Raw genomic sequence first — 26603 nt, 5'->3', positions numbered from 1 at the left:
GTGAACCGAGATCACGCCACTGCACTCTAGCCTGGGTGGCTGAGCATGACTCCATCTCAAAAAAAAAAAAAGTTTATTAAAATTCATTCGCAGGAAATTATGCCTAATCAGGTAGTTGCTGAGGTACCCCAAACTAAGCTACTTGAAGAGAGCTTACCACGTGCCGTCTCTGTGAGACACACCAGAAGTGTTCCTAAGAATGCTTGTGGTCTAGTCCTAAAGACAATAAAAAATGCCCAAACTGCAAAATATTCATCTCTTAAGGCGGCGGTCCTCAAAGTGTGCGCTCCACACCAGGAGCAGCAGCTGGGGGCTTTTGCTGCATGCAAACTCCCAGGCCCTCCGAAAATGGGGCCCAGCAAGCTGCGGCGAAACCAGCCTTCTAGGTGATGCTGGTTCAGGCTGATGTAGGTGCCACTGCCTTACGGCGCGGGCAGGATCAGATGTAGCAGCATATGATCACCAGGAAGACAAACCGGAAGAGCACAGCAATTCTTCAGAAGCCATTTCATTTGCTTTCCTGTTCCCTCTTCCAACACTTAATGACAGCCTGCTCCACATGGGCCCCTGAAGCAGGCACTGGAAATGCAAAGGTTGCTGCAGTAAACCACTCTGATTCCCTGACACACAGTCTACAGGGGAGACTGCACAGAAATGCCATCGGCCTTTGAACACCATGGGTCTGAACTGTGCAGGTCTGCTTAGAAGTAGACCTTTTTTTCCAACCCAAGGCAGAGCAAAAGCATAGTACCGATAGGAGGTGAAACCCACATATTTGCAGGGTCAACTTTTCATATTCAGGGGTTCTGCAGGGCCAGCTGCGGGACTAGAACATGTGTGGACTTGGGTTTATTGGGGATCCTGGAACCAATCCCCTGTGTATACCAAGGGGCAACCATAATTTAAAACGCTGGCAGCTGACGTCGATGTTGTTGAGATATTGTGTTGCTCACTACATCAAACCATTGCCAGCACAGGCCGTGAGGGCTCCATGGACCACTCCGCCTCTTCCATGGCATCTCTGCAGTGAGGCCCTTGCTGACGAGCCGCCGAAAACAGCGAGCAGGAGTCACTCCCCTGTGTTTACTTGTCTGTCCACATGGTATTTGTTTGCAGCTTGTCTCTTCTGCCGGACATCAGCTCTGGAACGTCGCCCTGCATTGAGAACTGGGCAGGCTCTAGTCACTTACTGGATGTTTGCTGAAGGAATGGATGACATGAAATGACACAGGGGTTCTGAGAGACAGTGATCATCGCGGAAGGCAAAGGTTCGCAGGTGTCACAGGAACTCAAGGAACAGGCCTTCCACCTCTCTCTCCTCAACATCTGTGTTAGAATTCTGCACTCGGCAGACGCCGCATCTCATACTTCTACATTTCTTATTAAGTTTTGAAATTGTTGAGCAGATTAAAGGATTCCTTTGAAGCTTTTATGCTTAAACTTTGTAAAAAGAAATTCCCTGTCTCTGTAACTATTACTGGGACAGATTAGAAATAATTTGGAACTGAATTGGATTTGCCATTTTGTAAGCTTTTCTTATCTACCAGGGCTAATAGCAGACACTTAACTCCTTACAATAGCCCAGGAGAAAGTATTATTATCTGCATTTCACAGATGGGAAACTGAGGGTCAGATAGGCTAAAAGGTTTATACTTGACTGCCCTATAAATATGGTTTGAATTGAGAGAGAATGTTTTGTATCCCATAATAAGTTGGGAAACTTAGAAAGTATATGTAAAGGGGCAACATGACAACATGGAAATAGGCTCAACTTTGGATTCAGACCTATCTTGGTTTGAATTTTAACTTCTACTTAGTAACTGCTTGACCTTGGGCTAACTTAATCTTTCTGAGCTGTTCAGTAATTTCCACTTGAATGATGTGGGGTTGTATTCATGAGGGAAGTGATCTGTAAACACTGTCACCGTGCTAAATCTCCCCAGCGTGACATCCCAAGCTCTATCTCCCTCTTCTGGCCTCAGCCTGTTCAGCTGCCTGCCATGCCTGGGCGTGCCGGCCTAGTGGAGGGGCGGGGACCATGAATTCTGCCATCGGCTGGCCCAGTGCCAAGCCTGCCTCTGCCGCTGAACTACTGAGGTGATCCGGGCGAGGCACCCAGCAGGCCATGCCGCTGTCTTCATCTATAAGACAGGAATGCTGGGAGTGACCCCTTCCTCACAGGTCTGTGGTGGGGATGCACCATAATTGCAGGGGAAGCCCCACGTGTGGGGCATAGCACCGAGTGAGCATCTGAGAATGCTGGATGGGACACTAGGGGCTGCAGCTGCTGCCAGGGGGAGGTGAGGGTTCCTCCACTCTCTCTGGACTTCCCCATCCCCTGTCTGCCTGAAGAATCCCACCCGGCAATCCAGGAAACCTTCTCTCTTTTCACACGCCCCCCCACACCCCTGCCAGCTGTGTCTCCCTCCCTTGCCTAAGCCTTTTCTCTCCTGGCTTCCCTCTGTTCCCCATCCCTTTCCCACCCAGTAAACCGATAATTACGTGGATGTCCTGGGAACAAATAGATGATGGGGCACTGCCTGTCCCCAAGGAAGGCCACAGTCCCAACTGCACACCTGGGTGTCATAGCTTCTGCAGATGTTCTCACCCTAGGCTCTACTGCAAGCTTCTCAAGGGCACTGTGGCCACAGCGCCTCTCGCGAATCAGGGTGCTGTAAGGGTTCCAAGAATAACTGGCATAACATATGTTTCCCTCATTGCTGATGGGAACCTCCACTCTGCTACCCCCAGGCCCCAAAGGGCTCATGGGGGCCATTTTAAATTTGTACACAGCTTGATTCAGAAACAACACTATTTGTTGTATATCGTAGGGTTTTTCTTTTTTTTAACTTAAATGCATTTGCTCCTAAGTTCTCTTTACAGATTCTTTTGGTCCATTTGCAACTATAATTATTAAAACGTAAAAGCTGGCTGGGTGCTGTGGCTCACACCTGTAGTCCTAGTGCTTTGGGAGACCAAGGCAGAAGGTTCACTTAAGGCCAGGAGTTCAAGACCAACCTGGTCTCACTATCTGGAATATCCAGGTCAAGAAATGCTTACAGAGGTACAATTCACAAGCCCAAGGCCATGAGGTGCTTACAGTGAAGGGGAGCTCAGCAATTTAAGCAAAGGACCACAGTAACAGCGTGGGAGGGGCTACCATCCAGGTGGGAACGGACAGTGGGCAAGGGGACAGGGAGAAGGACCTGGCTGTGGATGTGCCCCTTGCAGAAGAAGGCTTAGCAGACCAGGTGACCTCAGCACTCACCCACGAGAACTGAGGAGCATGCCAGGAATGAAAGGAAGTGAGCAAGAAGGATCACCTGAGGTCAGGAGTTCAAGATCAGCTGACCAACATGGTGAAATCCCGTCTCACCTAAAAATACAATTTAGCCAGGTGTGGTGACACACACTTGCAGTCCCAGCTACTCGGGAGACTGAGGCAGGAGAACTGCTTGAACCTAGGAGGCAGAGGGTGCAGTGCGCCGAGATGACACCACTGCACTCCAGCCTGCTGACAGAGCGAGACTCTGTGTAAAAAAAAAAAGTTTTCTATTTTTAACTTTCTGATCTCTTTTTTTGTTGACTTTTTAATTTTATTATATTTTCCATTTCAACTTTCTTTCTGAGCCCTCATGATCTTATACGGGAAGGTTTTAAGGAGACAATCTATGTCCTAAGCATGTGTCTGCTGTGGCTATTTCTGTATGTAAGCATTGGTGTTTTGTGTCTTTTAAGGGATCTGTCACGCCATCCCAGTTTTTGCATTTATTAGCATAAAGTTTTTATACTATATTATTATTTTAATATCTAAAAAATCTGCGGTAATGCCAGTTTCCTCATTTCTAATACTATTATTCATTTGTGTCTTCTCTGATCAATCTGGCTGGAAGCTGATGAGTTTCATTAATTTTTCTCCATGAATAAGCTTTCGGTTCCTTTGTCTATATCGGGCTTTTTGTTTTCTATTTCATTGTTTTCCACTCTGATCTTTATTATTTCCTTTTCTACTGACTCTGGGTTTCATCCACATTTGTGTTCTAATGTCTCAAAGTGGAAGCACAACCCCTGGCTCCGTGGGAGCTGCCTGTGAATGAAGCTACAGCTATTCCACCTACCTGCTCAATTGTAAAAGACAAGACGTTGTTGACAAGGGAGACTGAGAACCAGCAAGCTCTTGGAAGCCAGCTGTGCACAGAGCTTCAGGGAGGTCTGGCCCCGCCTCCTGGCAAACTGGTTTTGTTAGGATTTCAAACTGCTTTCCAGAAGCTATAAGCAGGTGTGGAGTGTTTACAGAGCAGTATTGCAGATGGAGGGAAATGGAATCTATTTAGCAGCCAGAGAGCACACCATGCTAAATGGCTGCGGCTGTCCACGCTGGAGCCGGCTCCCTGACTGTTCTGCAGCTGTTCCAGCCCCTCGGAATGCTTGATGCTCCCAGTCTCAGCCACCTCCCACATCTCTGTGCAGCTCTGGAGGCTGTGAGTTGAATGCCTTCAACAGGCAAAGCCATGGGCACACAGTCCCACTCAGGGAAAAGCCTCCTGTTGCCACGTATTTCTGTAGCCCCAGCCTGTGATGTGGCCACCGAATTTGGGCCCTTCTCAGAAGGGCTCTCAATGGAGCCCTTGCCATGTTCTGGTCATGATGACACATTTTATACACGTCATATCCAACTCCAGAAGGCAGACGCTAGCCTCGCTTTGCAGTTGGGGGAAGCCAGGCTAGGTAGCACTAAGTACCATGGCAAGGGCCACAGCTGATCTGAGCAAAGACCAGGCTCCCAGCCCCTGGGGACCCTACACCTGCCTGTTCCAGAGGACTTGCCACCCTGCCTAGTCCAGAGCTGCTCTCAATGTTAACAACCAGCAGGACTGTGACCGACCTGGACTCACTGACGAAATCTCATTTTCCTCCTTACATACAAGAATGAAATCCCAGTGAATTATGCCCAGCCTTCTTTCTTTCCCCTTCCAGGCTCTTATATCACATAAGCCTCTCAACAACCCTATGAAGGAAGCATTGTCATCCAGTTTTACAGACAGAGACGCTGAGAGTCAGAAAAGCCGCACTGTCCCTGCCGGCTTGCATCAATATTGTTTCTAAGATGCATCCAATTCACACAGTTCCTATTTTCAACCCTAGAACATTCCTCCCAAGGCCTGCAGGAAAGACAGTCGTGAACACGGACAGACACAGTCACTGTAGCTAAACAGAGGAAGGCATCTTTCTGGAAAACCTGAGAAACACACGTTATCTTTCCCACTTCTCGGGGTGCTCCCTAGAAGCAGCTTTCACTGAATTACTTGTTTCCATGACTACACCATTCCTCGGTGATAGTTTTATAGGTTTAGCACGATTCCAATTAAATCACATCATTCCTGCTTCGGGGAGAGGGGCTCTGTAACAAGCTCATGGTGCCAGATGCCCCTTCAGCAATAGATGTCCCCACAGACAGCACCGTCAGCCACTTCACTTGCACAGCTGCCGCTCCAGTCCCCAAAGAGGCTCAGCCGTCCCATAGAAGACAAACCTCATCAACCAGAAAATGCCGCACGACTGCACAGGTTTGAAATCCACCGCATTCACCACTGATGGATCTCGGGAAAACCCAACTCCTCCCTCTTACCCAGGACGCACCCACACTCCTTCCATGGGTGGCACAGCACCTTTGCCTGAATGCCCTTCATGGGCCTTTCCTATTATATCCTGTCCTCCTTAAAGGTCGAAGGATGAAAATTATTAGAAGAGACACAGAGGCCGGGCATGGTGGCTCACACCTGTAATCCCAGCACTTTGGGAGCCCAAGGCAGGTGAATTGCCTGAGCTCAGAAGTTCAAGACCAGCCTGGGCAACACCATGAAACCCCGTCTCTACTAAAAAACAAAAAAAAAATTAGCCAGGCATGGTGGCAGGCACCTATGGTCCCAGCTACTTGGGAGGCTGAGGCAGGAGACTCACTTGAACCCTGAAGGTGGAAGTAGCAGTGAGCCAAGATCACACCACTGCACTGCAGCCTGGGCAACAGGAGACAGACACTCTGTCTCCAAAAAAACAGAAGAGACTACAGACTCATGCCCTCAATCCACCACCCACAGAGTCAGTGAACTTGGCCAAGTCTTCCCTAAACTTCAGTTTCCCCACTCACCTCACAGGATATTTACAAGGACTGAGGAAACCTGGGAATGTCAAGCACCCAAACGTTTAGTCCCTGCCTGCAGAGCCCAGTCCATAAACGTTGGTTCTTTTACTGTCAGTTCCCACGATAAAGCCGTGGAGGAGGGTGCCCGGGCCACTTGCAGAAAGTGGCTGGCATCCAAGGGCAGGTGGGGTCGCATGGAAGCAATGACACAAAGAGAAGCGACAAACTGATGGTCCACGGGGAAAGCACCAAGGCCTCGAGTGCGGGATACAGAGGCGTTGGCACTCTGTCCACAAGTAAAATTCAGAAAACGTGTACCCGAAGAAGAAGGTGTCACAGTGTGACTGACGGAGAACAAAGTGGCTGACTTGGAGAGTGTGACATCACCTCAAGGAGCCTCGGTGTTCTCCTGAGTGGATAATACCACCTACTTAAACAGCCCTCATGGGAATCCAAAAGGACACTTCACCTGAGTTCCTCGGTAAATGGTAATGATACTTAAGTCATTACTTTTAAGCACATGTACAAATATTCATCTATATCTATACACATCCATAATGATGCCAAAGAAAAACCGCATTCACTCTTGCAACACTCAACTGAAGAAAACAAAACGCATGCCACAGGCACCATGACCCAACCAAATGTGAAGAGTATCTCCTAGGTTTTGAATGTTACCCTAAACTGTAAGAGCCTATCCTGTGAGAGAAAGAAAAAATCCTCTTATTGTCTAACAGAGTATCTAAAATGTGAGGATACCCCCAGAAGAAGTATGAGTGAATCACACAGTGAAGGAAGAAACCAATGAACTGCACATGCCTCTGAAACCCTTGGCAGCCGGCCTCAACCTCCCCTCAGCACTCTCCGTGCTCCTGCATTCAGGACCAGAGCTGCAGCAGCCAGCCGTACATGCGCAGACCTCAGGGGCTGCTGCACCTGCCAGCCCCGGGTTCAGGAATGGCCTCTCCAGTGCCTTCTTATTTCAGTACTCCATTCGAGTGCAACTTCCTCTCACGGGCCTTCCCCGACTTCCTCTGTGCAGCCATAGCAACAAGTCACCTGTATCCTATCTGCCTTTTCTTGTTTTATTTCCTTGTATATTACCCACCAGACCAGGAGTTCTTTGAAGTCAAGAGCTCCACGATGCACTCTCCTTTCTCCATCACCTGGCATGCTGCTCAACGCTGTACTCAGTGGGCATTGAGCTCCCGGCTTGTATGACAGCCCCCAACTCGAGGGCACCTAAAAAGGAGGCTCCTGAATTCCGTCACTGTGTCCCACCCGCAGGTCACCGTAACTGACCCACACCTGGAGCACAATATACACTGTGCTTTAATTGAGCCAAGAGGCATAGTGAGGGAAGGTCAGAAGGAAGCCTGAGCCTGGCCTCTGCAGTCCATGCTGCTATGATACGGACCCTGTCCAGAAACCGGACTTGCACTCAAGGCCAGAGGGCAGGGGCACAATAACCTAGGGGAAGACACCACATCCGGTCCACTGCAAAATGGATGAAGTGATACAGCGGTGGCCAGGGAAACGAGGACATCCTCTGTGGCACTGTCCTATCTGGGAAGAAATGGAACGGCACATGGAAGGAGGGAGGAAGACACGAAGCAGCACAGGGTTGAAGTAAACTCTGGGGGGTTTAGAGTCTGAGGATGAGAACAGGCTGCATGATGAGATGGTGCCGCTGGCAGTGGACAGCTTGTGGCAGGATCTGAGTGTGAAGAGAAGCAGGAGAAGGGGACACTAGGCAGGCTCCTTTCGCACAAAAGATTCCACAACCCCGCAACTGGACTTAGCGCATAATACAAATAAATACACCCTCTGAAGCTGTGTCAAAACAGTTTACAGACAGGTGTAAACACCCTGCTCCCAAAAATTCCCTGGGCCTGCCTGTGCCAGCAAACTGCTACTGTAACAAAGGACACAGATGGTGAAAGGGCCCACACCAGTGAGCAAGCTAGTGTATTCAAAGCCATGGTGAGCCGGGCATGGTGGCTCTCGCTGGTAACCCCGGCACTTAAAAACCAAGGCGGGCAGGTCACTTGAGGTCAGGAGTTTGAGACCAGCCTGGTCAACAATGGTGAAACCCCATCTCTACTAAAAATACAAAAATTAGCTGGGCATGTTGGCGCACACCTGTAATCCCAGCTACTCCGGAAGCTGAGATAGGAGAAGCACTTGAACTCGGGCGTTGGAGGTTGCAGTGAGCCAAGATTGTGCCACTGCACTCCAGCCTGGGTGACAGAGCAATACTGTCTCAAAAAAAAAAAGGTCATGGTAAAAGTCTAGAAGGAGTTGGAGTCCTCAGACAAAGCACACAGATAATCTATACAGAAAATCTCAGCTGCTCTCACAGCAAACAGCCAGCAGAGCTGTGGGACATAGCCACGACACCCGAACCTCTCCCCTATGCCACCAGTATTTAGGAATAAACACCTGAGATGTTAACAGGACCAAAGGAATATCTTTCCAAATCAGCATTTTTCATCCTATCCCAGCTCTGAAAGAATAACCAGAAGGCAAACAGGTCTGAGGGGCGGGACTTCCAGAATCACTTAGTAAGAAGCTTGGCTAAACCTCTGCCCAAAAAGCAAGGACACAAATGGACGAAGACATCAAGAACCACCATTTAAGGACTTTCAAACCGACCAAAGGCATACAACAAATTGAGAGGCATTTACTCCCGACGATCTAGTCAATCTTGATAAGAACAAGGGAGACGGTGGCATTTTAGCCAGTGGCTGGTCCCGCTGCTCCTGCTACCCCCGCCTCCTTGGCACACAAGTTCTACCTAGCCAGGAAAGACAGGAAGAAGACTATGTCCTGCTGTGCTACCTGCTGGAAGAGGCTGTCTTTATTTGGATCAGAGGGTGGAAAACAAAACACATGTCCAAGGGTGTTGTCAAAAATAACAGTGGGAGGCCTGTAATCCCAGCACTTTGGGAGGCCCAGGCAGGCAGATCACTTGAGGTCAGGAGTTTGAGACCAGCCTGGTCAACATGGTTAAACCCTGTCTCTACTAAAACTACAAAAATTAGTAAGGTGTGGTGGCACACACCTGTAATCCCAGCTACTCCAGAGGCTGAAGCAGGAGAATTGTTTGAACCCAGGAGGCTGAAGTTGCAGCGAGCCTAGATCATGTCACTGTACTCCAGCCTGGGTGACAGGGCAAGACTCCTGTCTCAAATTAAAAGAAAAAAAAAACAACAACAGTGAATTTCAGGAGAAAACAGTCAGGAAAGGTAATGCTGCAACTGGCCTTAAGCCGCCAAACTAACTGGGGCCAACGATGAAACAGCGGACCCACCAGAAATTCAACAGGAAGAGCCAGTGCATGAGAGAGCACAGAAGTCCATGGTAAGACCCTAGTTATCCCCAGGGAAACCGTTCCCATAAACTTCATAAAATTAACCAGGGGAGAAGGGAAAGTAAGCATAGCCTGCAGCATGCTCAGCGTTCATCCTGAGGGCACCCTCCAGACCTGCCTCCTCAGTATTGCCAGGGCCTAAATCAGTCGAGAATCACACAGATGCTGCTCCAAGACCCCAGTTCCCCTAACAGCTCTATTGATGGCCACTTGAACGTTACAAAACATTACATTTTCCCTGTGAGATATTCTTTCAGGTCCTACATACCACTGTAACCACCGACATCAGCTGGCCTGAAGGACCCCACTGACACCAGGTGTCTGAGGGACCCCATGGAGAGTTGATTCACCAAAAAATGCAGTTTCCACATCCTGGTATTTCATCCCCCTCACCCCAACCAATGACCCTCACCCTCCATGACCCCCTTAAAAACCGCAGCCCAGAATTCCTCAGGGAGATGGATTTGAGGTCTCCTCCTACCTCCTCGTGGGGCATCCGGCTATCATTAAACTCTTTCTTCACTGCAAAGCCTGCTGTCTCTATGTCATGGGTCTGTGACTATGCAGGAGGCAAACGGGCCTATTCATCCCACAGTGCTGGAAACTTGGGCAGCTGTGCACACGCACAAGCACCCACACACTCAGGACAAACCAGAGAAGCCCCATGAGCCACTGGCCCTGGCTCCATGTGAGACCTTGTGAATTCAGACCAAAAAAACAGCCCTGAAGTTTGAAAGCAATCCCCAAGGCATGCGCAGAGCCGTGGGGGAACAGTGGAAGGCCTGCTGAACTCAAGTTTCAGCACAACTCTCATCAGACGCTGGCTACCCATGAAGCTCTGGGGCACCTGGGGCAAGCCCTGGGAATCCAGGTGGACAGTAAAAATAGGAAGGAGAAAATCATCAACCAGCAGAGACGTCACACACTGAGGAAAACAGACCCCACAAAGATTAGTCAAGGCAAGTTTCCAAACCAATGGACAAACAAGAGCAATAACACGCAGCCCCGGGGGAGGGCAGGGGCTCAGCCTCCAACCTGCTGCCATCCCTTATCTAAAAGGTCCAGCTTTCCACAAAACATTAGGAGATATGCAAAGAAACAGGAACGCATGACTCATGCACAGGTAAAGCTGGCGGCTTCAGGAGGTGCTCTCTCGCTCTGCTTAGCCTTTGCCCACCACAGACTGTCTCACTCCCAACCAGCGACTGGCCACCGATCCACCGTACCCCAGCCACACAGCAGCCCAGTGCAAAAGCAGTAGGCAGAGGGCCCCTGTGTGGTCCAAGCCTTCTCCCACCAAGGCTACCCTCTCCAAAGCCACTGCTGTCTCCAGCAACCTTTCTGAGAGCTCCAAGGAGAGACCATGTGTGTAGACAGGGAGAAGAGAGAAACGTGTCACTGCTCTCCATAGCAGACAGAGTGTAGCCACACACGGGGGGCCTGAGCTGCAGCTCAAATGTAATGATGTCGGGGTGGGGGGAGCCTGAACACAAAGTCAGACGGTGATGCAGGAAGCTGGAGGCGATGTGAAAGCCTAGGGGCTCTCGGAGAAAGCCACCTCCCCAGCCCTCCCTGCCTCAAGCCCACTGCAACAGCACCCTTCTGTATTTGGTAGCTCCGTGCATGTCATGTGTCGTGCAGTTGTACACTGAGGCCTCTGCTGCCTCTGCTGGAAGCTTCTCCCACACCAGTCCCTTGGCTAACACAAAAGCCCAGCAAAACAGTAACCAAGCTGCTGTGTGGACAGAAGCTCTCCAGGAATGGGGCTGTCCCCACGACCAACAACCCCTTTCTTCACTGCAGAGGCGTGAAGGGGAGAGGACTCTTCCCCGAAAAGTAGCTCCGCAAACTTCGATCCACTGACATGACCTCTATCCACCGGAACTGGCCTGTTTATTCCCTCTTGCCATGACCTCATCAGACAACACTCCATGCTCCTCATCCCTTCTGCTGGTTTAGAGACAGCGGCCTCAGTGCCTCAAATCCGCTCTATCACTCACTCACAAGCATCTTGGCTAAGCGATTCTGATGTTCCTAACCAGTCACTGTCCTCTTAAATTTTGGCATGAGGACTGTAAACGACATCCCAAAGGATGATCCTGAACCATGCATGCCTGAAAGTGAAGCTGCTGCCTGCAGCCTGGTCACCGCTCTTAGGCCCTGCAGCCCTCCTGCTCTACACACTGTCCCCGGGCCGGCTCAAACAACCAGCGCTTCCCATGTGTTGAAGACCCAAAAACCCAGAGCACTCCTGTAGACCCCTCTGCCGAGCCAGCAGCTACCTCTGCCCGTGCTGGCCCACAAGCCCCGCGCCACGCAGCTTTGCACCGACATTCACTTGTTACCAGCACATTTGTCTTGGCTTCCTTGGTGCTTCCAAACCAACAACTAGGAAGAGTTGCCAAAAGAGTAAGAAAAATGTACAGGGTAAATATCCGAACTGAGAATAAGTATGCAATAAATAAACTTTTCAAATGAATAGAGAAACGGCAGGAGATGCTGCTTTAATCACCACACTCCTGGATTCGGCCCACGGAATCTCCATGTTCCAAGGACATAAGAGTTTGCAACACCAAACAATGCACTCAGGCTTCCCTGTGACTGCTTTCCAAAACACTGTCCAAGAACAAACGCTACTGAGAATCCAGCTTTCAGACACACAGCCTCTCCTTTCTGAAAAGGGCTCGAAGCTGTGCTCCAGAAAAGGCTCTATAGAAACCCAGACGTCATGTGGCAAGTGCCGCCTGCAAAGCCAACTCACCTTCACGTGGCTGCAGTCACCTGCTTTGCTGCTCTCAGGTGGGTTCACAGGTTTGCCCTCCACTCGGGGCCGAACGACCTGCCGAAAAGGACTGGACAGGGGAAAACCGCTCACACTGATTCCATCTGCAAAACAAGAACAAAACTCATAAGTAACACGCCAGCTTGGCTTTGGAGGTTTTTGTTGGTGGTGTTGCTGTTGTTTGGGGTGGGTGTTGCTCTGTCCCCCAGGCTGCAGTGATGCAATCTCTGCTCACTGCGATCTTTGCCTTCCAGGCTCCAGTGATCCTCCCACCTCAGCCTCCCTAACACCTGGAACTACAGACTATAGGCACGCAACCACACATGGCTACTTTTTGTATTTTTTGTAGAGATGGGGTTTTACCATATTGCCCAAGCTGGTTTTTTTTTTTTAATGTAAGGGATTTTGTTCAAAAATTGTGACAATAAGGAGCATGCCAGTTTCTGTCCTGACGTTCTATCTTATATCAGTTACAACCGCCTGATGTGTGCTCCATAAGCACACATTCACATCCTCTGTGAGTAAAAGTTGAGAGTGTATCACTCCTTAAAAAGGACAGCTCCTCACCACCTGGATGTGATGGCCAAGTCCCCAGTCTTCCCTCTGTACATGAACCACGCAGAGCTCATCTCTCCCCTGAGCCTCTACTGAGCTGCTCCTCAGGCTGGAATGAGTCCCCGTCCCTTGGCACAGCCAGCTATCTCTTGCTGCTTGACCTTAGTCTAAATGCCACCTCCTAGCCCAGCTTCAGGCAGCCACCACTCTCTGCCACAAGACCCTACTTAAACCTCCAAGGAGCACATGTAGCCATCTGTTTTTTTTTTCTTACTAGTTAACATTATCTATCAACTGATCCGTCTAACCCACAACTCATCTTTAAGTCCTCTCTGCATCTCACAACACATGTCCAACCCAAAAGGAAATCCTGCTAGCTCTCAGAGTATATCCAGGACAGCCCTTGTGGCTGGCACCCACTCAGGGTCACTGCCGTTTCCCTCCTGCTCTTCTCCCTGTTGCCTTCACTCCTTTATCTAAGTCAACGCCCCAGACAGTGGGCAGAGCTGCCTGAGGAAAGGGGGCTCACACCCTGGCCCTACCACTCAAGAGGAGAGGCCAAAGTCTGCACTGATCTGCAAGGCCACTGCGTGATCCAGCTCTCTGCCACCCTTCAATTACCAGTTAACAGAAGAGAAGACCTGGCTGAAGGAATGAGTTATTTGACTACAGTTTTATATATTTTCAAAAACGTAAAGATATCACCTCATAAGAAGTTATTTTCAAGTAGCTGCAGTTCCTAACAGAACCCAGCTGGCCTATAGGAGAAGTCAGGAGCCTGCCTGTGAGTATGGCAAGTATCACAGAGTGCCAGCATCAACCAGGTCAGGAGAAGAAACCACCACAGACAATCAGTGCAAGAAACAATGTTAATCATGATTAGGGCTTAAGATACAGGGAACAGCAGACAAAAGAGCAAATGGTAGTAAATGAGGGTGGTGAGATGTCAGCTCACATCAGTATGACACTTTACAGTTTCTGAACTTGCCCCCATTTCATTTATTCTTTCTTTTAAGTTCCGGGGCACATGTGCAGGGTGTGCAGGTTTGCTGCACAGGTGAACTTGAGTGCCGTGGTGGTTTGCTGCACCTGTCAACCCATCACCTAGGCATTAAGGCCAGCATGCGTTAACTATTTTTCCTAATGCTCTCTCTCCCCTCACTCCACCTCCTGACAGGCTCCAGTGTGTGTTGTTACCCTCCCTGTGTCCATGTGTTCTCACTGTTCAGCTCCCACTTAGAAGGAAGAACATGCAGTCTTTGGTTTTCTGCTCCTGTATTAGTTTGCTGAGGATAATGAAACTTGCCCCTATTTAAAAGAACAGCAACGAAAAAGCTGCCCACAGTCGTACTGGCAATAACTGGTCCTACACATAGTACTACATGCGAACGGATGTTTAGTAGACTTGACTGGACGGATGGATGGGTACCTGGGTGGCAGGTCTGAAACACACTCAGTGCTTTCGATCCCAAGCCTACGATCCTTTTCACTTTCACAGTTGTTGGGAAAGGAAATTTCAACGGCTGCTCATCTCAAACGAACCCAACTAAGTCACTTCTCATTAACAAACTAAAGCTTCTTGTGACAAGATGAAGAGTATTTACTTTTAATTGATGCAAAATGTGTATTTCAAAATTCCCAGTCACTTAGACCCAAGGCCCTATGCCTAATATCTCTTTGCAAAAATATACAATTACTCAAGCATAATAGAAATAGTTCATAATTTAAAAAAAAGAGAGAACACTTCTCTTAAGCATCATTTGCTGAGGCGTGTTCCCTTAAGTAATTCAACATTCAGGATGCCGAACAATGTTCAAGTAGGAAAGAAGAATTAAGCAATTTTCTATTTAGAGGCTTCAAATCTCCGAAAGCTAAATTTTCTTAAGTTAAAAAACAGTCTACTTGAAAAGTTCATTACACCTTATGCTCAAAATAGCACATGAAGGAACCAGACGTTGTGCTTCTATAATAAGAAAAATGACAAACTGGTCTGTTTCTGTTGCTGGTGCCTATGGAATACACGTCTGAAGACTGTGATCAAACACTTAAGGGTAGGGTCCTCTCAGCCGGGCGCGGTGGCTCATGCCTGTAATCCCAGCACTTTGGGAGGGTGAGGCAGGCAGATCACAAGGTCAGGAGATGGAGATCATCCTGGCTAACATGGTGAAACCCTGTCTCTACTAAAATATATTTTTAAAAAATTAGCTGGACATGGTGATGCGTACCTGTAGTCCCAGCCACTTGGGAGACTGAGGCAGGGGAATTGTTTGAGCCCAGGAGGCAGAAGTTGCAGTGAGCCAAGATCGCACCACTGCACTCCAGTCTGGCGACAAAGCAAGACTGTGTCTCAAAAAAAAAAAAAGTAGGGTCCTCTCTGCACTTCAGAGAAAACAGAGGTGCCCAGTAGGACCCTGTTCAAGCATTGCATGCAGGCAGCAAAGTCCACCTGATGTCCCACAAGCAGCTCAGGCTGGATAGGCATGAAACGAACTTCAGAAGATTCTACTCCTCGTAACATGCTAGGCTACTCAGACCAGCTCAGCCACTGAGAACAGCTAGAAAACATAGACAAAGTACTCTTAAAATCCATGCAAGCATCAGAGAGCTAAGAGGAACTACAAGGCTACTGTCTGGCAGAAGGGCAAAAGAGAGAGACAGGAGCCTACAGATTTCAGAAGAGTTCACCAAGAGGTGAGAATCTGAGCAGAACCTCTGACATATTCAAAGGACTCGATGTGAAAAACACTAGTGTTCAGTGTTCCCCGTGGAGAGTGGACAGTAAATCCGGGAAGCTTCAGGCAGGGCCACAGAGAGAAGGGGAGACTAGAAATAAGGCAGCACTCGCTGGGACTAAGTCCCAGCTTTGAGCCATGTCAGGTCCTGCAACTGGATTTATGCCATTTTTCTACCAAAATTCATTCCTTGTCACTCCTTATTCTACCCCCATTTTTTTTTACCTTTATGCATTGGTAATTCTCTTCCCTCTGACAACCTGACATCCTGATATACCCCAATTTTTGGTCTCAGTTCAAATAATCCCTCTTCCATAATGCCTCCCCTAGCTGCACTAATAGAAAGCAAGTACATCTTCCTGGGAGTTCCAGCATCTTCTTGGTCCTGAGACCCGTGCCTACCTCCTGCTGATCTGTACACAGGCAGAGAGCCCAAGGGCAGGAGGTCAGAGAGGTCAGGGCTGAGGTGCGGCTCCCCTTCTATCTGGCTGAATGACCTTCATCAAGTCACATAACATTCTATGAGCTTCAAATCCATCATCCCCCAAATGGGAATAATTAGATCACATATACTGAGGGGTTATATAAAGAATAAATGAATTACTGCACAGGAAGTATTGCTCTCAATGCCTGGTGCATAGCAAGTATTCAGTAAAAAGAGCTGTTAGCATTCCTACTGCAGCCAATTATGTGTGTCTTAGATGCCTTCATGACTATAAACTCCTTGAAGACTGACTTCTTGTCAGAGTCACCACTGTGTCCCTCATAGTAGCTAATGCAGGCTCTAGCAAATTGTAAGCCCTCAGTAAATAGTAACTAAATGAATGAATAAATTACAGGGTCAAATCCAGTATTTAGCTGACACGCAAACAGTTTACACACACACACTCAACAAAAATTCCATCATTCCGAAGTTTTTACTGCCCACAGACCAGGAGATTCCCGGGTGAAAAAGCACCATGAGTCTCCAGCAAGGCTGTTTCAGCCAACGTAGTGGGTCATGCAGTGGGTCTCCACACAAAAACTGACACAAATCTGAGCAGCCATTTCAACTGGCACCTGGAACGCCTGGAAGAGAGTCACCCATGCAACTGAAAAAAAGGGGGGCTGAAACAGGGAGCCAGGTAACCAGGCTTGGCTGGTCCCACCCCTACAAAGACCAGCAATCTGAAACGCTCGGGATTGAGAGTTTCACAGCAAGCACAGCCGGAACCAGGACAGTCCAGCTCTGTTGGGGGGAAGGGTGTCTATCATTATCGAGGCAGTCCACGACTACTGAGGCAGTTCACCATTACCAGGGAATCCGCCATTACCAAGGCAGTCTGCCATTACCAAGGCAATCCACCATTACTGAGGCAGTCTGCCATTACCAAGACAGTCCTCCATCACTGAGGCAGTTCACCATTACCGGGCTAGTCTGTCATTACTGAGGCAATCTGCCATCACCAAGGCAGTCCACCATTACAGAGACAGTCCGCCATTACTGAGGCAGACTGCCATTACCAAGACAGTTCTAACTATACCTCTATAAACAAAACCACAAGGAAATTCACACCATAGCTGGGCAGAGCCCACGGCAGCTCAGCAATGCCTCTGCTGGCAGACTGTGACTAGGCTACCTCCTCACTGGGCAGGGTATCTCTGAAAAAATGCAGCATCATGTCAGGAACTTATAAATAAATTACCTTCCCAGGACAAAGGACCTGGGAAAAAGTGGCGGTTATGAGTTCTGCTGCAACAGGCTTAAACGTACCTGCCCAGCAGCTCTGAACAGAACAACAGACCTCATAGCTCAGCACTTGAGCTCCTATAAGGGACAGAATGTCTCCTCAAGTGGCTCCCGACCCCTATATATCCAAAGAGACATCTCATAAAGGAGAGCTCATGCTGACATGTGGTGAGTATCCTTCTGGGACAAAGATAACAGAAGAAAAACTGGCAGCAACCCTTACTGTTCTGAAGCCACCACAGGTGATTCCCAGGCAAGCAGGGTCTGGAGTGGACATCCAGCAGTCCTACAGCAGAGGGGCCTGTTAGAAGGAAAACTAAAAACCAGAAAGAAATAACTCTATCATCAACAAAAAGGAGTCCACTCAGAGACCCCATCCGAAAGTCACCAACTACAAAGACAACAGGTAGATAAATCCACTAAGATGGGAGATGACTAGTGCATAAATAATGAAAACACCCAAAACCAGAACGCCTCTCCTCCTCCAAGGGATCACAACTCCTCGCCCACAAGGAAACAAGGCTGGATGGAGAATGAGTTTGATGAAGTTACAGAAACAAAGCTTCATAAAGTGGGTAATAACAAACTTCTCTGAGCTAAAAGAACATGTTCTAACCCAATGCAAAGAAACTAAGAACATTGAAAAAAGGTTTGACAAGATGCTAACGAGAAGAAACGGCTTAGAGAAGAATATAAATGAATTGATAGAGCTGAAAAACACAACACTAGAACTTCTGGAAGCATACACAAGTTTCAATAGCTGAATCAACCAAGAGGAAGAAAGGTTATCAGAGACTGAAGATCAACTCAATGAAATAAAATGAGAAGGCAAGATTAGAGAAAAAAGAGTGAAAAGAAATGAACAAAGCCTCCAAGAAATATAGGATTGTGTGAGAAGACCTAATCTATGTTTGATATGTGTACCTGAATGTAAGAGAGAGAATGTATCCAAGCTGGAAAACACTCTTCAGGTTATTATCCAGGAGAACTTCCCCAACCTAGCAAGGGAGGCCAATATTCAAGTGCAGGAAATAGAACACCACAAGATATTCCTCAAGAAGAGTAACCCCAAGGCACATAATCATCAGATTCACCACGGTTGAAATGAAGGAAAAAATGCTAAGGGCAGCCAGAGAGAAAGGTTGGGTTACCCACAAAGGGAAGCCCATCAGACTCACAGCGGATCTCTTAGCAGAAACCCTATAAGCCAGAAGACAGTGGGGACCAATATTGAACATCCTTAAAGAAAAGAACTTTCAACCTAGAATTTCATATCCAGCCAAACTAAGCTTTGTAAGCAAAGGAGAAATAAAATCCTTTACAGAAAAAACAATTGCTAAGAGATTTTGTCACTACCAGGCCTGCCTTACAAGAGCTCCTAAAAGAAGTGCTAAACATAGAAAGGAACAATCAGTACCAGCCACTCCAAAAATATACCAAATGGTAAAGAGCATTGACACAGTAAAGAAACTGCATCAACTAATGGACAAACCAACCAGCTAGCATCAAAATGGCAGGATCAAATTCACGCATAATAATATTAACCTTAAATATAAATGGGGTAAATGCCACAATCAAAAGACACAGTCAAAAGGCAAATTGGAGAAAAAATCAAAACCCATCAGTGTGCTGTATCCAGGAAACCCATCTCACTTGCAAGGACACAAACGGACTCAAAATAAAGGGAGGGAGGAAGATTTACCAAGCAAATGGTGAGCAAAAAATAGCAGGAGTTTCAATCCTAGTCTCTGATAAAATGGACTTTAAATAAACAAAGATCAAAAGAGACAAAGAAGGACATTACACAATGGTAAAAGGATCAATACAAGAGGAAGAGCTAACAATCCTAAATATATACCCACCCAATACAGGAGCACCCAGATACATAAAGCGAGTTCTTAATGATCTACAAAGAGACTTAGACTCCCACACAATAATAGTGGGAAACGTTAGCACTCCACTGTCAATATTAGACAGATAACAAGACAGAAAATTAACAAGAATATCCAGGACTTGAACTCAGATCTGGACCAAGCAAATCTAATAGACATCTACAGAACTCTCCAATCCAAATTCACAAAATATACATTCTTCTCAGCACCACATCACACCTACTCTAAAATTGACCACAAAATTGGAAGTAAATCACTCCTCAGCTAATGCAAAAGAACAGAAATCATAACATACAGTCTCTCAGACCACAGTGTAATCAAATTAGAACTCAAGATTAAGAAACTAACTCAGAACCGCACAACTTCATGCAAATTGAACAACTAGCTCTTGAATGTTGACTGGATAAACAATGAAATAAAGGCAGAAATAAAGATATTCTTCAAAACCAATGAGCACAAAGACACAATGTACCAAAATCTCTGGGACACATTTAAAGCAGTGTCTAGAGGAAAATTGATAGCAATAAATGCCCACATGAGAAGCAAGGAAAGATCTAAAATTGACACCCTATCATCAAAATTGAAAGAGCAAGAGGAGCAAGATCAAGAAAACTCAAAACCTAGCAGAAGCATTCCCTTTGAACTCTGGCACTAGACAAGGATGCCCTCTCTCACCACTCCTATTCAAGATAGTATTGGAAATTCTAGCCAGAGCAATCAGGCAAGAAAAAGAAATAAAGGGTATTCAATTAGGAAAGGAGGAAGTCAAATTGTCTCTATTTGCAGACGACATGACTGTATATTTAAAAGACTCCATTGTCTCAGCCCAAATATCCTGAAACAGATAAGCAACTTCAGCAAAGTCTCAAGATACAAAATCAATGTGCAGAAATCACAAGCATTCCTATACACCAGTAACAGACAGACAGCCAAAACAAGAGCAAAGAGAGAACTCCCATTCACAATTTCTACAAAGAGAATAAAATACCTAGAAATAAAACTAACAAAGGATGTAAAGGACCTCTTCAAGGAGAACTACAAACCACTGCTCAAGGAAAGAAGAGAGGACACAAACAGATGGAAAAACATTCCATGCTCATGGTAAGGAAGAATCAGTGTTGTGAAAATGATCATACTGCCCAAAGTAATTTATAGATTCAACACTATCCCCATCAAGCTACCTATGACCCCCTTCACAGAACTGAAAAAAAAACACCTTAAAATTCATATGGAACCAAAAGAGAACCCACATAGCTAAGTCAATTCTAAGCAAAAAGAACTAAGCTGGAGGCATCACACTACCTGACTTCAAACTATACTACAAGGCTACAGTAATCAAAACAGCATGGTACTGGTACCAAAACAGAAATACAGATCAATGAAACAGAACAGAGGCCTTGGAGGCAACGCCTCTATATGCCTCTACAATGCCACACATCTACAACCATCCTATCTTTGACAAACCTCACAAAAACAAGCAATGGGGAAAGGATTTCCTGTTTAATATATGGTGTTGGGAAAACTGGCTAGCCATGTGCAGAAAACAGAAACTGGACCCCTTCCTGACACCTTACACTAAAATTAATTCCAGATGGATTAAAAACTTAAACATAAGACCTAACACCATAAAAACCCTAGAAGGAAACCATTCAGGACATAGGCATAGGCAAGGACTTCATGACTAAAACACCAAAAGCACTGGCAACAAAAGCCAAAATAGACAAATGGGATCTAATTAAACCCCAGAGCTTCTACACAGCAAAAGAAACAGTCATTAGAGTGAACCAGCAACCAAAAGAATGGGAAAAATTTTTTGCTGTCTACCCATCTGACACAGGGCTAATAGCCAGGATCTACAAAGAACTAAAACAGATTTACAAGAATAAAACAAAGAAACCCATTCAGAAGTGGGCAAAGGATATGAACAGACACTTTTCAAAAGAAGACATAGATGAGGCCAACAAACATATGAAAAAATGCTCATCATCCCTGGTCATCAGAGAGATGCAAATCAAAACCACATTGAGATACCATCTCACTCCAGTTAGAATGGTGATCATTAAAAAATCTGGAGACAACAGATGCTGGAGAGGATGTGCAGAAAAAGGAACACTTTTACACCATTGGTGGGATCGTAAATTAGTTCAACCATTGTGGAAGACAGTGTGGCGATTCCTCAAGGACCTAGAAATAGAAATTCCATTTGACCCAGCAATCCCATTACTGGGTACATACCCAAAGGATTATAAATTGTTCTATTATAAAGACACATGCACACCTATGTTCATTGTAGCACTGTTTACAATAGCAAAGACCTGAAACCAACCCAAATGCCCATCAATAATAGACTGGACAGGGAAAATGTGGCACATATACACCATGGAATACTATAAAAAACGATGAGTTCATGTCCTTTGTAGGGACATGGATGAACCTGGAAACCGTCATTCTCAGCAAATTGACACAAGAACAGAAAATCAAACACCACATGTTCTCACTCATAGGTGGGTGTTGAACAATGAGAACACATGGACACAGGGAGGGGAGCATCACACACTGGGGTCTGTTGCAGGGGACTAAGGGAGAGACAGCAGGGGGTAGGGAGTTGGGGAGGGATAACATGGGGAGAAATGCCAGACATAGGTGACGGGGATGGAGGCAGTAAACCACATTGCCGTGTATGTACCTATGCAACAATCCTGCATGATCTGCACATGTACCCCAGAACCTAAAGTGCCATAAAATATTTTTTTAAAAATTCATCAGGTAGATATGTGCAAAGACTTATTTGTAAAGACTCCATCAAAAGCTATTAAGTTTGAATGACTTAATTTTTTCTTTTTTTCTCATTTCAGTACTACAGACACACTTTATAAAAACCTCTCCATGACACCATGATGCCTGCTGTGAAGGGTGCTAGTGTTATGAACAGAGGCATTTGCAAAGCAGAAACTCCACGTTTTTCAGCATCTTATCCCAGAAACTAGGTCAAGTGGACCTCTAAGCAAGCATGGTATGAAAGACCACTCAATGTGACTTCAACCACTAAGTCGTCCTCTGTTGAGTGAAGGCCAGGTGACCAAAGGGGTGTTTTTGCCATCTCATCTCTGCCTGTCTGCATCCGTGTGTCTCTGCATCTCTGTCCCTCTCTCTGACAAGCACAGGGCCTGTAGCAGTGTGGCTAGCTCCTCCCGAGGAAGTCTCCCATCCTTAGCACATTACATGAATGCTTGGATCTCCCGAAGGACCCAGATTTGGTGTTTTTGCCTTAGCCCTACCAATCCTATTTTACACTTATAACAACAGAAAATTCTTCATTTCCAGAAATGGTCAAAGGTATTGGGAAGTGGAGTGAACATGTGGCTTTTGTCTGTCCAGCACTTCTCTTTTCTCTGGGAAGCAGCTCCTTCTTCATCCCATGTAGTTCTGGTGGGATCCAGGCTGGCCTCGATCCTGCCATGGCCAGAGACAGACACATCCCATCAACAGTGTTTACCCAGAGGATAAACAGAAGGTAAAGGGACATGAAAAGCCCTTCTATGAGATTTGATTTACAAATTCTAGGAGGATAAGAATCCAGTTTGTCTTCCTCTGAATCACATTATAAAGCTATGGGCCAGGCGTGGTGGCTCATGCCTATAATCTGAGCACTTTGGGAGGCCAAGGTGGGCATATCACTTGAGGTGAGGAGTTTGAGACCAGCCTGGGCAACATGGTGAAACCCTGTCTTTACTAAAAAATACAAAAATTAGCTGGGTGTGGTGGTGAATGCCTACAGTCCCAGCTACTAGGGAGGCTGAAAAAGGAGAATTGCTTGAACCCGGGAGACAGAAGTTGCAGTGAGCTGAGATTGCACCACTGCACTCCAGTCTGGGTGGCAGGGATAGACTACATCTCAAAAAAAAAAGAAAAAAAGAAAAGATCCAGTTATTGGGTGTGCCTACAGCCCTCTCTTCCCCAACACATTGAGAGACTCTGGGCAACACACAACTCTATGAACCTATGTTTTCTTGCCTCTAAAATGGGAACCAACTAAAAAACTCAATGAGATTTGAAATAAAAGTACTTTGGAAAAACACAAATCAGCAATGTCTTGGAACTAGGAAACTCTGGGATATGAGCACTTTGCTTAAAAAAAAAAGAAGTCTAAAAATTCCACCTGAAATTTGCCTCCTTTTTGAACACAGACCTCAAAATCTCCAAGAAACCTCAAAAACCTGTCATCTTCAAGCTCAGAAAAATACCAAGAAAGCCACTCTACAGATTCTATATGACTACAGAAGTCTGTTCTGAAATCCAACTGAAGATGCAAAACACAAAAGCATATAAATGATAAATGGGGACAGCAAGTAACCAGCCCAGGTAGGAGGTAGAAGCCAGCCTTCAGAAAACTAAAGCTGAGCCCTCCGCCCATACAGGAACAGAGCTGGAGAGAAGGGGACAGCTGCAGAGCGATGACGAGAGATGCGATGGAATAAGATGTCGTGAGCAGGGGAGCAAATCACTGGGCGCCCCTGAGAAGGATCTCTCTCCAGCTGGGGTGGGGTGGAGGGGACAAAATTATGTTTAATCATTTAGCCAATTTTTCTGCCAACACAGGCTATCACAAATAGAACAGAGAACAGATTGGGATGACAATTAATAGGAAGACAGGACAAAAAAAGTTACAAACAGATGAAGGCAGCCTAGTAGGAGGACTAAAGGATTTAGTGGCTTTATCAGGACAGAGGGGATTTAAGAATGGTATGATTCTGGTAGATCATCATGAATAAAATCGAGCTTTTAGAGAGAATTTCATAGTTACCATTTATAGTGCTCAACTTTTCTATTAAGAGCAACTCTGTGGGCAATTCAGAAAGATAATTTTGTATGCTAAAATAATCCTTCTCTCTAGAATTCAGCCATATCCCAACCATGATGACAACTGGGGAGAATGACAGCTGAAAGCAGGATTTGTGCATGGGAAAGAAAAAGCAGAGTCACAATAAAAACAGTTCTTCTAGGAAGGGGTGAAGGCCGAGGGCCACGTCCGTGGCTTGGCACCAGGTGCTCCGTGCACGCCATCCAACTCTTCACACCCTGCAGAGTCAGGTGTTCTCTTACCAGTTCTGCAGATGAGGAGGCTGAGGCTCTGAGACAGTAACTTGCTCAATAATAACACACAGCTCATCAGAAGCACAGTCGAACTAGAACTCAGGACAACTGGATTTGTCACTACCCAGCAAAACTGGGCCAAATAATACATTTCAGTCCCCAAACTGAGCTTCTACAAGAGCTCACGACCCAAGGTTGTTCTGTAGCACATCACCGGGTCAAAACTGTACAGCATGCATTCCACTAAACCCATCACAAGGACCCTTGCAGTGGCTTAGCGTCTATCTCCAGTGGCGGGATCCACGCAGGTATGTGTCCATGTTGTTACACTTTCAAAGAGACACTAATACATAAGGCTCAATACATTTTCCTCTTGTGAGAGGCACCTAAAATAAACTAGAATAAAATACATTAACAAAGGCAACAGGAGGCAACAATTGCTCAGAGGGAGTTTGTCAGAGTGTGTGCTATTCCAGGTAGAATATATTTTAAAGAGGCTTTCTCATTTAGTCATAAAATCCACAGGTGCCAAAAAAAGCCCATCTGGTTATCATAAAATATCCTCCAGAAAACCAAAGCAGTAGAAGCAGTTGGCTAAGAAATTAGCCAATACTCATCCTTACTTTTCATAAAGAAAGTGGTATGCTCATTCATTCAGAAACTTTGAAATATGCTTAGGAAAGAAAAAATAACCATACAGGAACAGTGGCCTTCAGATACTATTCAAACGGCAACAGTCCACATTCCCCACAGCCAGCCTCACTTTGAGACTGGTCTTCTTTCTGCTGGATGCTCCCTGCAATGGGAACAGACTTCCAGTCCTCTGCCCTCACTGACATCAGAGGCCTCCATGTCCAGGAAGCTGTAACTACCAACTGAACATGTGAAATGTTCTGGGTAGTTCCCAACTTGTTCTAAACTTAGATTATGGTGACAACTGCACAACCCTGTGAATACACTAAGTGACTGAATTCTATCTCACATGAATTCTATCCCAACAAATATTTTTTAAAAGCTAAAAGGATAGGCCGGGCACAGTGGTTACACCCGTAATCCCAGCACTTTGGGAGACTGAGGCGGATGGATCACCCGAGGTCAGGAGTTCGAGACCAGCCTGACCAACATGGAGAAATGCTGTCTCTAGTAAAAAAAAAATTAGCTAGGTATGGTGGTGGATACCTGTAATCCCAGCTATTCAGGAGGCTCAGACAGGAGAATCGCTGGAACAAAGGAGGCAGAGGTTGCGGTGAGCCAAGATGGTGCCATCGCACTTCAGCCTGGGCAACAAGAGCAAAACTCCACCCACAAAAAAAAACTAAAAGGGTAGTACAAATGCATAAGGAGACAAACAAACTTTGGGGGTAGAGAGGAAGATAAAGAGAAAAGAGAGATTATATCCCAATGAATAACAATTAGACCAGAAGCTAAGCTCCCAGCAGCAAGGCAAGTCATTTGACTTAAGAATCCATCCTCAAAGTCCTAAGGAAAATTCAGCTGCTAAACTAGACTTATGTATACAGCAGAAACTTTTTTTTTAGAATGATGATGACAAACACATTTTTTGGATAAAACCTAAGAGAACTTACCACCAACACATTCTCACTAGGAACTTGTAAATAGTACACTTCAGGTACATAGAAAACAATTGCAGAAGGAAGGTCAGAGACTTAGAGAAGAATGGGAAACACAGAAAGCAGCAGGCAAGTAGATGCTTCAGTCAATTCCATATGTTTTCTTTTTCTTTTTTCTCTTTTGAGACAGAGTCTTGCTCTGTCGCCCAGGCTGGAGTGCAGTGGCACGATCTCGGCTCGCTGCAACCTCTGCCTCCCAGGTTCAAGCAATTCTCCTGCCTCAGCCTCCTGAGTAGCTGGGACTACAGGTGCATGCCACCACACCCAGCTAACTTTTTTTGTTTTTTGTTTTTTGTTTTTTTTTACTAGAGGCAGGGTTACACCGTGTTGCCCAGACTGGTCAAAAACTCCTAAGCTCAGGCTATCCCACCCACCTCAGCCTTCCAAAGTGCTGAGATTACAGGCATGAGCCACTGCACCCAGCTGCATGTTCTTCCCTTCTAAAGATGGTTACAAAAACAAAGAAGTGGGGCCGGGCACAGTGGCTCAAGCCTATAATCCCAGCACTTTGGGAGGCTGAGGCAGGTGGATCATAACGAGTTCAAGACCAGCCTGACAAACATGATGAAACCCCATCTCTACTAAAAATTCAAAATTAGCTGGGCATGGTGGCACACACCTGTAATCACAGCTACTCTGGAGGCTGAGGCAAGAGAATTGCTTGCACCTGGGA

General features: G+C 46.4%; 1 protein-coding gene across 17 annotated transcripts in view; it reads right to left on the bottom strand.

Annotated features, from left to right (window-relative positions):
- The window catches only part of TRAPPC9 (trafficking protein particle complex subunit 9), a 714602-nt gene that overhangs the window by 463238 nt on the left and 224761 nt on the right, over positions 1-26603 (bottom strand). For all 17 annotated transcript variants that reach the window (XM_054246591.2, XM_078353100.1, XM_078353106.1 and 14 more), the window contains one exon: positions 12277-12401. In XM_054246591.2, coding sequence (XP_054102566.2) covers positions 12277-12401 — 125 coding nt within the window. The remainder of the gene's footprint in view (positions 1-12276; positions 12402-26603) is intronic.

The sequence above is a fragment of the Callithrix jacchus genome, chromosome 16 (assembly GCF_049354715.1).
Source record: "Callithrix jacchus isolate 240 chromosome 16, calJac240_pri, whole genome shotgun sequence".
Taxonomy (NCBI): domain Eukaryota; kingdom Metazoa; phylum Chordata; class Mammalia; order Primates; family Cebidae; genus Callithrix; species Callithrix jacchus.
This window is presented reverse-complemented; position numbering and strand designations above follow the sequence as displayed.